Genomic DNA, 17,938 nt, shown 5'->3' with positions numbered 1-17,938 from the left:
ATGCATAAAGCCAAATCACATTTAACACACAGCACCGCTCCTGGCTGAACAAAGTTCCACATATTTGGTTGGAGCTTTTTCTCATAAACAGGCATCTTACAATAAATTCAATTATTTCTTATTTATCTCATCACAATACGTGTGAGTGTGTGTGTGTGTGATCAATGTAGGAGAACAAAAATCTAAATCCTAAATACAATGAAGAAAAAGTGATATACACAGCCAGCAGTAATAATTTGGATTAAGCCACACAAGCTGTTTGAACGAATGATAAGATTTGCTTCTTCCTTTATCTGGCACTAAAATGATCTGAGTCTGTTATTCTGAGGAAGAGTGTGGATGATCTATACTAAATCACTTGCAGCGTAACATAAACAATTGGTCTTAAATATTAAGCAGCTGTCAGATGTGCTGCCATACATCTTGGTACATTTGTTTATGTAGGATATTTGTTTGCTCAGTTGGAGTAATGCATATTTTTTATTTTATGGGCACACAGCGACAGCATAACGTGTGTTACGTTATCACATATGCTTTGACCTTTCACTTGTGACTGCCATCCATGTCCAGAGCATGTCCACTTGTAACCATTCATCTGTACTCACCATTTGAGGAAATGGACCCTCCTGTTTCCTTGCAGCACAGTGAAGCCAAAAGGAGTGAACGCCAGAAAAGCTGGGTTGCCAGATACGTCCTGACAGGAGCGTAAAACCATGGATTTAGTTGAAGTAAAATTACAGAGAGATTTGTTGTACATTTCTGACAATGATATAGGGATACTCAAGATTGAAGATTGAAGACAGAAATAAAACACATCATTTACAATTTGTTAAATGCTCCTCATATTTAATCCAAAAACATACAGTACAGAATTACTCATCATATCCAATAGTAAACCAAACAATGCAAACTTAAAAAGTTAACTTTTTACCTTGCATGGATGAGGGTCCACCCCATACGTCTCCAGCATCTGAGCCTTCTGGAGGAAGTTGAGCTCGGATGTTTCGGGACTCTGACCTCTGGGAGGAAAAAGGGGCATATTTTGACTGAAAATCTGTGCTCATGTTTTGGTTATCAAAGGTCAACGGTGTAAAATTAGATGTAGTAGATCAGTGTAAATTCACCTGACTGTATGAATTGTTTTTCATAACCCTAAATGAGCCTTTTATATTTATACCAGGAGCTGGGTCAGCTCTACGGAGCCACCTTTTTGGACCACCGTGTACTTACAATAGCCCACAATGGACAAACTAAATTGAGTTTTTGAGTTTGTGAAGGCGACATACGTCATCCAACATGCTTGAAAGGCGACATGCAAGTTCACCAATAAATGGAATTCCTGCATTGTGCACACTGTAGGTATAAGTCAAGCAAAACGCTTATTAATAAGTGTATACAGATATAACCCATAGTATTAGCATTTCTGGTAAAGCATAGTGCACTTTTGTGATGCTACTCTCGGTCACTTCTCAGCTACATGTGTATTAAATGTTATGAGAACACCTACAATGATCAGAGGGGATTCCCTTTTTTGCACACAGGAAATTGTTAGTAAGTTGTGTGAAGGTTGCACACACTGGGGCATGCACACAGGTGTCACCTTACATGAGCTCAGTCTTGTGGATGTCAGCAATCCGCCGCTCCAGCTTCTCTGAATGCTTGGGGAAGAACTGGAACTTGGAGCAGTAGCCCTCCGGGTGTTTCCCGGGGTCGTAGTCACCGATTTCAGCTACAATGTGGGATTAAGATGAGACACAACGTTTTTGTTTTGAGCCACTTATTTCTGTTTCAGTCAGGCCTGAAAGAGAAATGACCACTCTTGATTATAACTAAGTAAGTAAGTAATAATAACAATCTTCAGTTGTGGAGCACTTTGCTTAACAATATTATACAGTGCTCAACATTCAAATCAAATCAATTCAGAGAAGAAGAAGGAGGGGCATTTAGAGACAGAAGAGAGAGAGAGAGAGATCAGAAGCAGATGTATAAAATCACATCAGCTAGATGGAAATTGTTAAACCCCAAAGATGGAAATGTTTATTATCCTCAAATGATTTTATAAAAAAACAAAAAGGTTTTAATACAAGATTTCTCAGTGGAAGTTTGGTGATATAGATAGGAGAATGGCAACTTAAAGTTTTTAAAGTGAGTATTTTTTCAATCAATATGGGAACTAATCAGGAGCCAATGAAGGGAAGCGAGGACTGGAGTGATGTGTTCATTGAGTCGAATGGGACAGGACTGTGCAACTCTTTTAACTTCTTCGAAGGAGATAAAGATTAAATTAGAATCAAAGATTAACCCTTAAATTCCATGTCGTGGCAAAAACAGAAATTGTCCTGCATTAACCAATAGATGAGTGAGTTTTCTTGTTTGTCTTGATGGTGATTGAATGCTAAGCCCAGGACTCAAGGCGATGCAGGAGGATGCAGTGGTCAACCGCGTCAAAGGCAGAACTTAAATCTAAGAGGATTTAAGAGCTTGTAATTACTCAGGAACAAGGGGTCCAGTTGCAGTTTTGTTAGAAACGGGTAAATAGTAGCATCTTTAGAGCTTTATGGGAAAATGCCTAAAACCAGAACTGTTAAATACATCCAAAATGACTAATTAAAGTGAGCCATTAATTAACTACAGTGATTTCTAATGAACTGAAGACAAACTGTTGTTTGTTTAACTGTCACACACAATAAAAGCCTTCATTTAATTTATTGTGGGAAAATGCACAATGCAGTGTATGATTTTGGTCTTATATGCACTGACCAGGGTTGCACGACATTATCTCACTGTATTCAATACAAATAAAGCTACTTCTATTCTATTCAATAAAACAAAGGGAGGGGGGGAATTTTGAGCTCAGATATGTTTGATATTTAAACCAAAAAAAACCCAACAGCCATTTGTTTTTACTTTGTATTTATCAACTCGACACAGGGCACATTTATATTTGTCTGCAGTTATCCTGGTCCTAACAGTTAATACTGTTCATGGTGTGGCCTTGGCAATGGAACATTTGCACAATACACAAGGCAAAGTGAAGGTTGTGATGAACAGTTGCAACACTGAAAATAATTGCTCATGTACACTGTGTATGTTATGCACTGTGCAGTTTGGAGGCTGAATCTTTTAAGAACTTCCATAAATATGTTATAGAAAACATGTCTGAACCACTACACTCCCTGGAGGGAACTTTCAGTCAACGTTTGTCTTTGAGTATTCAGTTGGCATGTCTGTCTCTGCCTGTCAGCTGAGATTGGCACAGCGCCCCCCTGTGACTCTCATGTGGATATTGAAATAAGAAGCTGCACTCATACTTGGCGTTACACAGTCCCACTGTTTATTTTATTTTTATTTATTTATTTAATGCACCCGCAACAGGCGGAGAGTGTGTCTGCCTGAGAGAAGTAGCAGAAAATCCCCACAATCTTACATATGGCACCTTTTAAATGCCAAGAAATTTGGCAGTAGCTGCTCCAGCAATGAAGGCACAGTATAGTATTTTATGTCCATATTCTTACATGACCATGTTGTCATACCTTGTAATATGTAGGCAGCCAACAGAGCAGCATCTGATGTCTTGCAGAGGAGGCGACCATGGTAGAGATCCCTCTTAACCTGCAGGAAGACGAGATATCTGTGGAGTGGAACACAAAAACAATCTAATTTGGCTCATTATTTATGTAGGATTGGTGTATTGGCTGTCCTTCAGTTAGCACACGAGGTTTAGGCAAGCACATACGCTGTGCGCTTTGACACAAATTGCCGCAGTAAACATACTTTTACTTTTACAAAAATGCCGACATGAAAAGGTATGTGATTGCTGCTTCACACTGAAGTGCTCTGGGAGCAACTCTTCTGGTCTCCAACATCCAGAGATTACTAACGTGTCATTTTCCTGTTTATTCATGCCTGTGATTCGTCTCCAGGTAAAGCAAAGAAAAAAAGAAAAGAAGCAGTGCTATGCAGTACTATGCAGTATACATATACACAGATATCACCTGATGCTATCAGCTGATGTATGTAGTTATATATAAGCTATATATATTATGATACACAGTGTGATCTGATCCCAAGAAAATGAATGCTTGTAATCAATAAAGCTGTATTTCAGCTTCCATTTCCATTTTATTATGGATTATTTTGGTTAATTGGTAAGTTGTGTCTATTAATCCATTATTATTAATGATATTATAATCTATTATAACATATGTGTGTGTATATATATATATATATATGTATGTATATAATATTACTAATCTATTACTGCTCTATAAAAGGGGCTTTATTGTGAATAGGAGGTTTCATTGCATGGCAACTAGTCGAGGGATGTGATTTTGAGGGATGTGTGTGTGTGTGTGTGTGTGCGCTCAATATCTCTCTGGCTCAGTTTGTTCGGCTGTCAAAGACGCCACACACTATGTAATCGTCGTGAGGAGCATCATGACACTGTAGTTTATGCAGCTTAGGATTCAAATACCCGTGCAGACGGACTCACTGCATGGAGCTCTACTGCTGCTGTGAAATGAAACATTCTTTTGGAGCCAAAAGTTGAGACACTATTATATTATGCAATGTAGAAGCTCTTCATGAGATAATGCAATTGTTGTAACCTCAAAATAAATAACAGCTACACAATATTTCTGATAGGGCCATAATGGAGGAACAATCTGTCATTCCCACTCTGCGCCTGACCCTCTGTCCTTGCAATCTGCATGTCTGTCAATTCTTACCTTGTGATTTCCTCTTTCAGGGCAGCTGGGTCAGGTGGGTAAAACTTGACACGCAAACACATGGTGAATGGAGGCTGGGCTGCGGAGGAAAGGGAAGAAATGTACTACTTTGCAAATGTGCAGTCATCCGTTTTGTGTCTTTCTCTGCTATCTTTGCATTTTGTTTCACACACAGGTTAAACCAAACACTTACTTTTCATCTGTTTGGAAATTGACTTTGAAAACTCCAACCAGTGCTGAAAAGGACAGAAAAGAAAGTAAAGATGTGGACGTTGGATTTTTTTTTGCTGTCAAACTGCCAAGTGTGAAGTTGCTGAATCCTCAGCAGTTGAGAACGAGGACGTGTAATCTCAAAGGCACTTCCATCTTCTTTGCCTTCTGTTTATTCAAACTCACATGCAGAGAGGAGACGTGTGGAAGACAATCACTGAAGCGTTGTCTCTTCTCAGAATAATAAGCAGCTCAAGCTGTAATCAGTGCGAGGATGGCACACCGACAATGACGAGGCACTGCACAATCATCTCTCAGAAAGTTTGTTGACTTGTTTTGTTTGTTTTTATCAACACCTGTTTTATTGTGGTTTTTTTTAAAAATACCTCTAAACTGGCTGCTGTCCTAACAGAAGCTGCAAACGTGTGCACTTTCTTTGTTTGTTTTTTTTTTAGCTCAGCAAGCATTTGTATAAATTAACATCAAAAGTGCACAACAAACAACTGTGTAGTTCAAGCTCTGCGGATTCACCAGGCACTGTGTTCATTGCTATGATTGATATTCCTATCAGTTATAGAGGCTGGTAAAAGATTCATTATTTTTTTTAAAGTCTGTAATAAAGTATCTGTCACTACCTCTGAGATTTAATTGGTAATTTACTCTATCAAGTGATCTGCAAGCCCCACACAGTGACTCACATCAGCCTTTCTGGGCTTTTTACAGTTGTCATTTAAATAGTGCAATCATCCTTGTCAAGACGGTTAATGCTACATTATCTTACATTAAAATGTGTTTCAGCATCTGCTTTATTAACTTATACATGATCAAAGTTCAAATCATGCAGATGGAAGCAGTTCTCCAAACGAGGTGGGAGAAAAATGGTCAACTGAGGCTCCAGGAAGTAGGAAATCCTCAGAGGAACTTCATGGTCACACTGACGAAATGTAAATGGGTTTATTATTAAAAATTAAAACGTACCCTCTGCTTGTCCGGGTCAACATATCTAATGCCAAAGTAGTCTTTCTCCAGCAGGTTGAGATGATGGCAAATGAGGTCAAACAGGTACTGTCCCTTGGCATCGCGCTGAAAAAGAAAATACATCAGGAAATGTATAAAATGTAAGACACAGCAGGAAATAATCTCTGGTCCGAGCAGGTTAAAATTTCAACCTGTATCACACACATTAAAAAAAAACCCCATTTGATTATGATGTCCATTCTTTCTGGAGCCTCTGAAATGTCCGACAGAAACTGTTAATATTTCACTACCCTCAAGGGAGACGCACTATCAAATATTCATCACGGCAGTCGGCATGGCATCTGAGAAAGCTTTGAGACATGTCTGCCGTCGAAAAACTGAGACAAGGTGCAGAGAAAGCTGATGAAGGAGAGAAAGCATTCATTCAGCATCGTCTAGAGTAAAGAACCAGGACATACACTAGAATGTCATTTAACCTAAAATAGCTGGAAACACAGCAAGGAAACGTGTGTGTCATATGGAAGCAGATCTGCTATTCTGGATCCTGCAGTTTGTCTCAGCATGAATACTGCCTGACATAAAACCAAAACTTTCCCCAAAGACTCATTACAATCGGAGTCTTCATTTAGATTTTACAGCGACATAAGGTACGAGACAACAAGCCTGCCATGGACGCAACACACAACGCGAGCCAGTAATTGTAGTTTTACTGCAAAGTCAGCAAAATCCCACCTTTAACCAAGACACTGGGATTTAGCAGAACAGTTATAGTCACTCTCAGGTTTGTCGTTTAAAGACGGTGAGGAGTCGTGAGCTGAAACTGCACTGACGACCTCGGTTCTCCGGCTGTTCTGATAGAAAAGTGTCATGTCCTTTAAGTTATGTTATTTGTTTTTCTATTCATTCATTGGTTCCTGTTTTATTTTGGTACTCAAGTCTTGTGTCATTTCAGATCCACTTCCTGTCAAGTTTCCCTCCTGTGTGATTGCTGGCCCCGCCCTAATGTGTTGCACCTGTTTCTTATTGACACAGAGGATTTAGTCTCAGTCTTCCCCTCCTTCAGTGCCAGATTGTCTTTGCCCTCGTCAGATTTTCCAGCGTTATTTTCCAGATTCCCTAGTGACTGTGCTTAGACCGTGATTGTGTTTTGACTTTGAGCGTTTTCGGGATCAAATCTGCGTGCATCAAGTGGCGCAAAAGTGTGTGGAATTCGATTGGGTATGATTGCCAGGCGGCTAGGTGGCGCTGTGATACACTTTCACACAACACCGCCATGTATGAGCACATGCGCAGAATCCTCCTTCCTGTCCGCGAAAAGCAAAACATGGCAACCATGGGGAAAACGAATTTCGTCTGGTCAGATGAAGAAGTTGAACTACTACTCCAGATTACACTGTATATTTATTAGAGCTGCCAGAGCAGCTTGAAGGTCCGTCCCATGGGAATAATCCAACATGTTTGTTTATTTCCCTGTACTGGCGCATGCGACGTGAGCAGATCTGAGCAGAGTTTGGCATCTTGACAGTGTAGACGGAGACGCTACGGTGGAGCGTATTCACGTTTTCCACTCTGGAGGGTGGTTTCAGATTTTTGCGTTTTTAAGCCCCAAAAACGCCGTCATCGTCTAAACGAAAGGCACTCGTCCTCGTGTGAACGGGGCCTAAGTGACCCAAGGACAACTCATTTGTTCAGTTTTTAGCAGCTTCACAGTGGAAACGAGGCACAACAAATTCTCCACCTGAGTGTGGTTTCAACTTCTTAAAAGGCATGAACTTTATTTCAAAGCATTAGTTCATTGAAGTCTGAAGACTCTATTCATCAACCATGTTCGTCCAACACATCTTGTCATATGTGATCTGTCGATTAATTGTGGAAAGATAAATCCTGACGTTTCCCAGCAGTGACACAAATGTCTTTCCCTCACCCTGACTACGAACTAGCATGTAGCTTAAGTACATAACAGTCTACTACTGAAACTTTATAACTGTCATTGAGAATTGTGTGTTTCCCAGTATTTATGATTTGTCTGTATGTAGCCTGGAGAGGATCTTTAGCTGTGCATCTGCAAAGACACTGGTGAATGCCTGCGTGCATTCTGAGGGTAATCTTTCTGTACCGTGTGAGCTATACCTACAGGACACGTCCTTTTGTTCTCCAGTAAAGGACACAATGAAATACCTATACTCTGCCTTTTGTGTTTATGCACAAGTGACACAGAACTGCACAGTCAGAGAGAATCAAATGGAGATACATGAGAACGGAAGAGGTAACAAAGGGAAAGACAAAACCAAATGAGAAGAGGAAAGGAAAACAGAGAGAGGACAAGCAAGGCCATATGACACTGATCTGTCTTTTTAAAAGAGCGAGAACGTGGAGAAGCAGAGCTGTGGTAAAGAATGAGTCTGTGTATGAACCATTTGCAAATACAGTGGATATCTTCTGCTCAGATACTAGTGCAAGAATCTCACTGATTTAGGCTGTTTTAGTTTCACCTAATAGCAGATGTAATACCTGTCATGTCATTAGTTATGACCCCTAGTATAAACTCACAGTCAAACTGCACAAAACATAACATTTTCCCTCTTTGCACAGTTTGTTCTAAACCAGAAATGCAAGTTCTCTCAATTCAAGATCATCTTGACAAGTTGAAGCAATGTCAAGTCAACTTGTTGTACCTGAACCCAGATTGTCGTCCTTTAATCCTGTTGACAGCAACATATTTTCTCTTCCTCTCAGTCTCTTCTTGTGGCAGCACTTCACTGACGCTACAGTACGCTGTGCACGCTGAATAAAACCTTCAAAACCAAAAGGTGACTTGAAGTAAAATTGAATCTTAAAAATGACTCACTTACGATCAATCTGACAAAAGTTATACAGTCACCGACCATTGTATTAGGTATAACCAATACCTAATAACTTCTTATTATATCTAATCAGTTACATGGCAACTCAGTGCATTCAGACATTGTAGACATATAGGTCTAATGTTCAAACTGAGCAACAGAATGGGGAATAAAGTTGATTTAAGCGAGTGTGAACATGGCCTGATTGTTGGTATTTCAGTAAACTGCTCATCTGCTGCGTTTTTCACACACAAACACAAACACAAAAGAGAAAATATCCAGTGAGCAGCAGTTACCACAAGGTCACAGGAGAATGACCAGACTGGAAAATTATAAAAAGTTTTAACCAAAGCAGACAAAATGTCTTGTCCTCTTGTGTCAAGCGGTGCACTGGCCAGACCTACTCAGCATGCTGACCCTCTATCTCCTCTGTCAGTGTGTCTGCATGTCACCATCACGACCCTGACCCGCCAGGACAGACATGCTGAGAGGCCAAGCAGCAAAAATAGAAAGCACACACACACACACACACACACACACACTTTCTTGCCTGTCAGTGGTACACCTGTGAATCCTCGAGATTCACAACATCTTCAAAGCCTGTACCTCCCACTCATTCCATCTGCTGTGCACTGACGTGGAAACTATAGCATTGCACAAAAAAAAGACCCAAATCTTCCCCAATCAATCATCTTCTTATGTGTGCACCACTATGTTTCGATATCAAATGCCTCATGCATTATAAGAAAACATGTCTGAACTGGTGACAGTAAACAAATCTCTCTCTCACGTAAGCTGTGGAGCTTTTTATAGCTACAGCACAACTTTCCACAATGGATTTAAGAGCTACCAGATTTTAAATAGTGCAACCTAATGAAGAGCTTTTGATCTACACTCTTTTCGTGCAGGTAAGCCTATTGTTCCTGGCAATTCACCCTGACTCTGCACTCAGAACCACTCTGTGATGGTGATAATGAAGTGCACGCTAACCTTCTCTGGCTTGACTAAGCAGTGACAGAATAAAGCGGTGCGATGCGATCTCCCGTCCACGCGAAGGCAGCGCAACACACGGCTGTAATGTATATGTGGTGTTGTGATGCATAATGATGAGACGCACTGATTTTGAGAGCGCTGACCAGGACTCCACTGGGACACAAAGGCAGAAACCTTATTGATCTCAAGTTAAGTGTTCTTCAACATCCTTGGCAGATTTAAACCCAGAGACACGCTGCAATACTCTGGTGGCAGCGCAGAGGTAACTCTATACAGTGTGTTGCCACTTAAAGCTCAGTTTTATTGTTTTTGAGACAATAAAGTGAAGATCTATGATGTGGTTTGTGGTCATGTGATTCCAGTGTGGGGAACTGTTTCTCACACTGTTCTCTTTCCCTCAGGTTTTATTGCTGGAGGGGAAATAATTAGATCTGAGCTACCTTTGGATTAAAAATCCTTTTGCTGCCAAAACTTCAGGAAATAAAATAACCTCCTAGTGAGACAATTGACAATGCAGTTCAAAATTTATACAACCGGCTTTGTAGTGAGATTAATTTCTGTTTTACACTCAATGCAAGGACTTAACACGGATCACTGTGCATCATAAACAAATTCTCTATCTGTACAACCAATCACCACATAGTCATTAAGCCGACTTAATTCAGTTGTCATGCGTCTGTATAAATCAAAGAGATTAGATTAATCTGCCTAAATCCATAAACAACTATAGGTTTTTGTACAACAATGTTAAAGCGGTCTCACATGAGAAGTCACGTAGTTTGGGTCGATTTGCATCCCAAAATATCCATCCATCTTCTACCACTTTATTCTCTATCCAATCTCAGCCAATCTCAGCTGACATACGGGGATAGGCGGGGTACACGCTGGACAGATCGCCAGTCCATCACAGAGACAAACTACCCTTCACTCTCACGCTCACACCTATGGTCTAATTTACCTAATCCCCATATATTGCATGATTTTAAAGCCATACAACCTGAATTACCACAATGTATAAACACACATGCAATGTCATGGCACTGTATGATGATAAATGTGTATACATGTGCTTGTACTTAATAAATAAAATCTTAATAAAGGTGGGTAAAGCTATACCATCAACTTAAATGAGTGATTAGAATAGAAATATTCAGTATTTTAACGCCTTGGAGAATAAACTTGCAGTTGACCTTCAAAGAGATAAATTGAAAACTAGAGTACAAGTTATAATTAAGATATATAAGTGTATGCATTGATTGCCCTGGCAGATGGAGCTTGTGGTCTGCATGATAGACATCCACTGGCAGATGCTCCTGTTATCAACAAAATCAGCCTATTGGGACAATTGCGGTGGGTGTTAGAGAGGAGGATACGCCACAGTCTGTCAAGCCTCAAACTGAAAAGGAACAATCAATCTATTCGAGGATCATCTCCACTCTACGCAGTGATCCACTGCGTGGCCACTGAACTAAAACAATAGGTTTTTGTATAACCACAGCAACCCACAGCAATGTACACCACTGATAGTCGAGCGAGGGCCTTTTCAGTGGGTGTTGTCTGCCTGTGTCGCACTCGCTCCCTGTGAATTACTTTGTGTGGGTTTCAGAGTCACAGGTGGGAAGAATGTGAAGCAAGACAGGATGAAGCACTCCAGACGGCCATTGACAGGGTGATGATGACGACTATCATCAGCGATGTTGTCATGACAGTCCTGTCAGTTGTATTAGCAGTGACATGTGCATTCAACGTATAGTAGTCCATGTGTGAACGGGGACCAGCCGTGATATCAGCCACAATCTCTAATGAGATTAGTGCAGGCCTGTCAGTGGGAGAGGGATGTATTAAACAAGCAGAGGCCACTAAGTGCTTTCTGCAGCATGCACAGCATCTCATCACAGCTACAATAAAAGTGATAAATGCAGAGCAGGAAATAAACCAGACTGGGGCCAAATGACCACTGTGGTCCTTAGTGAGCGTCAGCAGCAGCACCGGCACGCTTCTCTCCGCGCGGCCGGGCCGTGCGTCAGATTAATTATTGAGAGGGGTTCCATATCAGCTTGGGAAACACCGCATCAATAAATGATGGTGTAATTTCAAGCTAGAGGATGGAAATGGCTGCGACTGAGCACATGGTCCTAAAATGTTACTGTTTCTATAGCCGCAGCCGTTAACGGTGGTGTTTAGGAATGATTTGTGTTTGTGCTACATTACTGAACAGGTCTGAGCTCAGGGGAGTAAGTCACAGAATAGTTTTACAACACCCTCTTCCTTTGGAGCTGAACCTGTTGATAATTAACATATGCTGGTTAGATTTTAGATCTTTAAGATCTCTAAGAGCCTGTGATCAGCTTACTATAACCTTATCACATGGCTGTGTTTACTGTCCATACCATGAAAGACAGGCACAGAAGTGAGAGTGTAGTGGATCCTCCTAATTTTAAAAGATTTACACCCAAGATGTCTGCCATTGCAACCAACAAGGAAGCAATAAATACATTTTGGATTTTTTACAATGAAGCCAGCTAGTTATACACGGTGCATTTCAGTGTGATAAACAGCAGGAACCAATGCCGCGGTAAAGTAATTGTGAAACATTCAGTTGAATGAATTGTGGATGTGCGCTACAGTCGACCGAGGTTTTCTTTCAGTCTCAATTTTCACAGCATCCACGGATGAATAAACAAGTGAATATGATAAATGCACACATAGAAAAGGCTGGCTCTCTCCTTCTATTTGCTCCTGTTTGGGTTTTTTTATTCTAAGTTAAGTTGCCCAGCTGCTGACTTCAGCTTCATGATTAACATGCAAACATGACGTTTCTCTGTCAGAAACTGAATCTCTCTGAAAACACAAGAAACTGAAAGGGACAAAGATACACTCATATCAAATCAAAATGACTCCTAATTGTGGATACAACAATTAAAAGTATACTAGTTATGTGCACCTGGGGTTCACTAGCATTTTATCTTACTCTTACTATCAAACCCTAGAATAATACATCATTAAACTGCAATAAATTGCTGAGAGATTTATTTTGCTAGACATGGGTACACAGAATGTGTAAACAGAGAACCTCCTTCAACATGAAGTGTTATACAAACCTTATAAAGCTCTATAATGTATAATATAATAGGGTTTCACCTGGTATGGCATCACTTGACGACATATGGAGTGTAATGGACCTCTGCTGCTGCCATCTTATTGCCCATGAAGTGGCCCAGTGGGACTCAGCTACGCTGGAGCTGCACTCTCGACAGATACCTTCTCAGTTGAGTAAATCCTTTCTCATTCAGACAGAGCCTCATGCTCCATTACAGGATGCCATAGTTGAGAAGAGCAAACTCCACACAGTCATAGTGGCAGAGCAATCACTGAGAAGTTGGCTTTTATGAACTGTAGAGGTTTGAAGGGAGATGAGATGGGAGGAGAGGTAAATGATTATCTCAGGATAGTATCCTGGAAAAGGGCAGTGATAAGCAAAACATAAAAATGTGTAAGACCTTTCCACTCTGTCCTTCCTTTAACCCTAAGTGGCAGCTCCAGTGACGGAGAATCAATCAGTCCAAATGCTATGGATGTCACGCTGAAAACACTTTTTTTTCTGCTTGATGTTGAGAATGTTTAAAAAGGGCATGCACACCTTGGAAAATCACATGCCTCGCGTTTCCTGTAACTCTCAGCTGAAATAGAGAGCACTGTTTGGTCTGAACTTCCTCTTATGTTGGAGCATGGCTGCATGACATTAACAGATACACCAAGGGCAGAACATACAGAATCAATACAACTGGCACCTCTGCGTACAGTATATTATGTCATTTCCTCCAGCAGAGATTATACATGTTCACTGACTCCTCTGAGATCCATGTTAATTATATATATATGTATATATATATATATATTATCTTTTTATTATATATATATACAACATCATATTGTTTAGTTTTTGAATTTGTGTTAATTTCAGACATAAACGTGTAGTTGCACCCAATTTACTGAGCAGTATTGTATCACATCCTTCAGTCAGCACCAATAAATAATAAACATGTCATTTCCTGGTATCAATATTTCATATACACTTGATTAACAGTGGTATTATTCTCACTGCCAGACAGCACCAAAGACACATCAGGCCTCCGGGTATTATGAGCACATTATCTGCCTCACATTAAAATACTGCTGTCATTCTGAAATAAGCCTTTTAAGAAGAGAAGGGACACTCTAAACTGGATTCACTTAACTGTGACAAAAATCTGGAACATTGCTCCTGATCACAAGAGACTCTTCGAATAGAAATGCAATATCCCCCACACATTTCTTTATTCTGTGCATGAACTGTTTTCTGTTGTTCACTGTTATAACTAAAGAAGCCAAACTTAATTTACATAGCTGTGTGGGGGAACAATATTTTCTCATATTGTCATGTCAGTTTTATTTATTTATTCAGGCTAAATTACACATAATTGCAAAAGCACTCGATACCTGCACCATCTGGTATCTGCCGGGCTAAGATAGTAAACTCCAGCATCCTTCAATATGCAGCTCATGACAGCAGAATATGCTGAAGGTTCACCCTCAATTAAAAATCGAGTTAACAAAAATAATCCATCATTCCTTTTTAGTAAAAAATAATTTGACAGTATGATTTTTATCGTGCATGATAATGTAAAGCTGGCTCTTTCAGGGGCCATAGCAGCCATGACAGGATACATTGCAATTAAGTTCTAGTTTTAATTCAATTCTGTTAGAGTTTTTATGCTTCATCCTGTCTTTATTTCCTCTCACACATGCATCCACACTCAATTGTTCCAGTCAGCCCCTCGAGCAGTCAGTTAAGAGATTAGTTTTTCATCAACTGTTCTTATCTATCCAATACACCACCACACCACATCTGTTGATCTAAGGCAGCATTCTATTAAACTAATACAAAAAAAGAGAACAGCAAATGATTCTCTTCCTGCTAAAGGACATTCATGCTGCTGTGATCCTTCTCCTCCACCTCCCCATCATCGCCCAGTCTTGGCAGTAATATCATATCAATCATTCGTCAACTTTTAAATCATCAACCACCAACAGTGTCGGGGGCTCCAAAAGGGAATGTACCTCGTTTTCGCTCTGGACCGATGCCTTCAATCTCAAAACCTACACGCTGAGTCCACAACATCACAGACTCCACAGTCCACACCAAAGACTTTATCATCACATTTCATTTTAATTTGATTCTACTCACTTGTCTTTCCTGATTGAAATGAAGCTCTAGCACGAGTTCAGTCGGGAAGATTACTATCTTACTGACCTTATTCTCATATGTTCTGTTTTCATTCACTTTCATGGATACACATGGTCACTTCCTACATGTAGTGTCAATGTTGCCATCTACTATTCATCTGGCCCCAATACCACTGTAATTCACCAAACTCATTAGCCAATCATCTTGTATCTGTCTTTTTGAGTATGTTGTCTCATTTGTCTCTACCTCCCAAACCCCACCAAGCCTTCACAGTTACATAATTCTTCATCCTTCATCACTCTCATCATTTCACCAACCTCACCTGTTTGGACTTAATGGGTTTTCCTAGTACTCTAGATGCTCAGAAGCAGATGTCTTCGGCACAGACATCTCCACCCTTGTTGTTTTTTGTTCAATCCATTATAAATTAATTTTCATTCACTGGCTTCTCCTGATTGAAGAACCCTTTTACCAGAAGTGGAGTTGAATCTCTGGTTGTAGCCTCATGTGCACTAGTGCAGTGCGCAAAATCTGTTTTTGTGTTTTTTTTTTTAGTAATTGTTGGTTTGGTGTGTCTGAGTACTCATTGTTGCTGTTACACAGCAAAAGTTCAGTGACATTTTTATTTGTGTATGATAGAATGACATAATGGCATACAACAAATATGGAAAATTGAACTACATGGTTGCATAACAGTTGGTTGGTAGTAACCGGGATGCAGAGCTAAAGTTAGAGCTAGAAACTTCCTCTGAACCTGCTGGTTCGGGTGCGGAGAGACCTGTAACGCCTGCCGAAAGGGGAGTGGGGTGAGCGGTTCGTCAGCTGCCTCAGCTGCACGGCGCTTTGTCTCACCCACAGTGCTGTGTGAGTGAGGGGGAGTGGCTACAGTAGAGCCAATGTATGCTTCTTTTACCGATCTATTTTCCATTACTTATCCAAACAATGTCAAACTTGGCACTGCACTTACTCGTGCCCGTAGCAAGACGCCTGTCAAGTTTGAAAAAATCTGTCATGATGTTCTCTGTCATCTCATTCACCTCAGCTCACTAGCCCCTCCTTCTCCTCACATGCCTGCCAGCCACTCCCTGCTCATTAGTCAACTCTCCCCACCTGTTGCACTCAGCTGCCTCTGATCACCAATCAACCTGGTATATAAACTCACCTCTCAGTTCACTCAGTGCCAGATTGTTCTGTCGCCAGTACCAGTCTCTCCCGGTACTGACCCTGCCTGTCCCTGACCTGCCTGCTCTGTCTCTACCTAGATGACTTGTTCAATGTGACATATTTGTGGAAGTTTGAACCACAGGCTACACCTACAATATAGGCAAAAAAGTTCTAATCCCTGTAGTCCCCACTCCTTCTCTTTATGTTTCATGTAGATTCAGTAGAAGTGCCAGAAATGTGTGTGACGTTAACTGCAGTAAATGCCCAGAGGTAAATGTACCCAATAATTACTCAGCTTCTTGAGCCCTTTAATGAGACTCAATTTAATATATTAACTCAAGGAGCTCTGCTAATAACTAGATGTTTTTACTTGGCTGCGCAACCATTTGGCTCAGTGCGAAAAAAATTAGCAATATGTCTCACTTCATGAGATTGTGGCTGAATTAGTAGGTGAAAAACCCAATAATACATACATACATTTGAAAGATGTGCAAAGAAAAACAACAAACACTGCTACAAATGTGTGTAGCATGACAATTAAAAACAGAAAAGGACACAGGACACATTTTATCAAATGACAAATATTACACCTTGGCTGCATGCTATAAGCAGCACAGAAGGTCAGGACTGTAACAGAAGCTCAGAACTGTGACACCACAGACAGTGGCTCATTACATAGAAAGTGCCTACAGGCAATACTGTTGCCCTGACCGAGCAGTGAGCAGGTCAAATGTGTTACTGATCATGGCTCACGATGGGAGGCGGCACCCTGCATCTGCTGCCCTTGCATTCAAACACGCATTGAGACAGACGCTGTGGTGTTTCAGAGTTCACACACCAGACACTTAGGCTCAGCTATCTTACTGTAAAGCTCTGTTCACACGTGCACATGCCACACTGTTAGGTTATTTCATCAAAGGACCAGATGGTTCACACAGACTGATAGATATACAGTACCCTCACACGATATAGTGGTGCTGCGTCCTCCCCAAAAAGTGTTTCTTTTTTTCAATTATTTTTTCTTATACCTCTAAGAAAGTAGTGCCAATGCATCACACTTGGATGAAATGGTTTATATCCTTTGGGAACAATGTGACAATCGGCGAACTGTCCTAACACTCAGGATGTTCTCAGAATGATTTTGTATATAGAAAATCGAGCCTGAAGAACAGTAAAAAAGCTGGAATCTACAGCAAAGATGAAACCTGAGAAAACCTGCATAATGTATGTGTGTGTGTGCTGTTGACTTTAAAAATACTATAAGCAAGAATGTTTAACCTCCATTTGCTGAGGGATCGTGGGATAACAGTGTCCTAACAGATTATTTGGGACAGACTTTGGATATGCCTCATACATCTGATAAAAATGCTCACTGTGGAGCACTTAAGTTTCATGTTCACAAGAGCATGAATCAGTCTTCAAGGTCTAATGTGAGACTGCAGACTGTAACTAATGAAGGACTCCTCCGCTCACCTCTACCTCGCCCAAATTCGTCAGGGGAACCACTGTACGGTGGCCTTTACATACCAGAAAGCATATCTACAATCAGGGAGAGATATGTCAGGAGATGATGAATATTACAAATCCCGAAGAAGAAAATAATAATAATCATAATAATACATTTAAATAAATAATAATACATATATCCATCAGTTCTCCACCTTATTCATGACAAACAATGTGCCTCCACTTGTTTTTTACACTGGTACACTACATATATAGTGTTAAGGCACATGCCCCACTTCAGGAGAAACTTTTCTCTGCATCTTACATGACATTCTTTCATATGCAGCTAC

General features: G+C 40.5%; 1 protein-coding gene across 1 annotated transcript in view; it reads right to left on the bottom strand.

Moving 5' to 3' along the window:
• The window catches only part of LOC122772523 (FERM domain-containing protein 5-like), a 53,994-nt gene that overhangs the window by 11,600 nt on the left and 24,456 nt on the right, over positions 1–17,938 (bottom strand). Inside the window, exons 2-8 of the mRNA XM_044030666.1 lie at positions 5,916–6,020; positions 4,921–4,963; positions 4,728–4,806; positions 3,534–3,631; positions 1,606–1,729; positions 932–1,019; positions 606–694 (exon numbers count right to left, since the gene is read on the bottom strand). Of these exons, the coding sequence (XP_043886601.1) occupies positions 606–694; positions 932–1,019; positions 1,606–1,729; positions 3,534–3,631; positions 4,728–4,806; positions 4,921–4,963; positions 5,916–6,020 (626 nt within the window). The remainder of the gene's footprint in view (positions 1–605; positions 695–931; positions 1,020–1,605; positions 1,730–3,533; positions 3,632–4,727; positions 4,807–4,920; positions 4,964–5,915; positions 6,021–17,938) is intronic.

This window comes from Solea senegalensis, linkage group LG7 (genome assembly GCF_019176455.1).
Source record: "Solea senegalensis isolate Sse05_10M linkage group LG7, IFAPA_SoseM_1, whole genome shotgun sequence".
NCBI classification, from domain to species: Eukaryota; Metazoa; Chordata; class Actinopteri; order Pleuronectiformes; family Soleidae; genus Solea; species Solea senegalensis.
The sequence above is the reverse complement of the archived record's forward strand: the minus strand, read 5'-3'. Positions and strand labels throughout refer to the sequence as shown.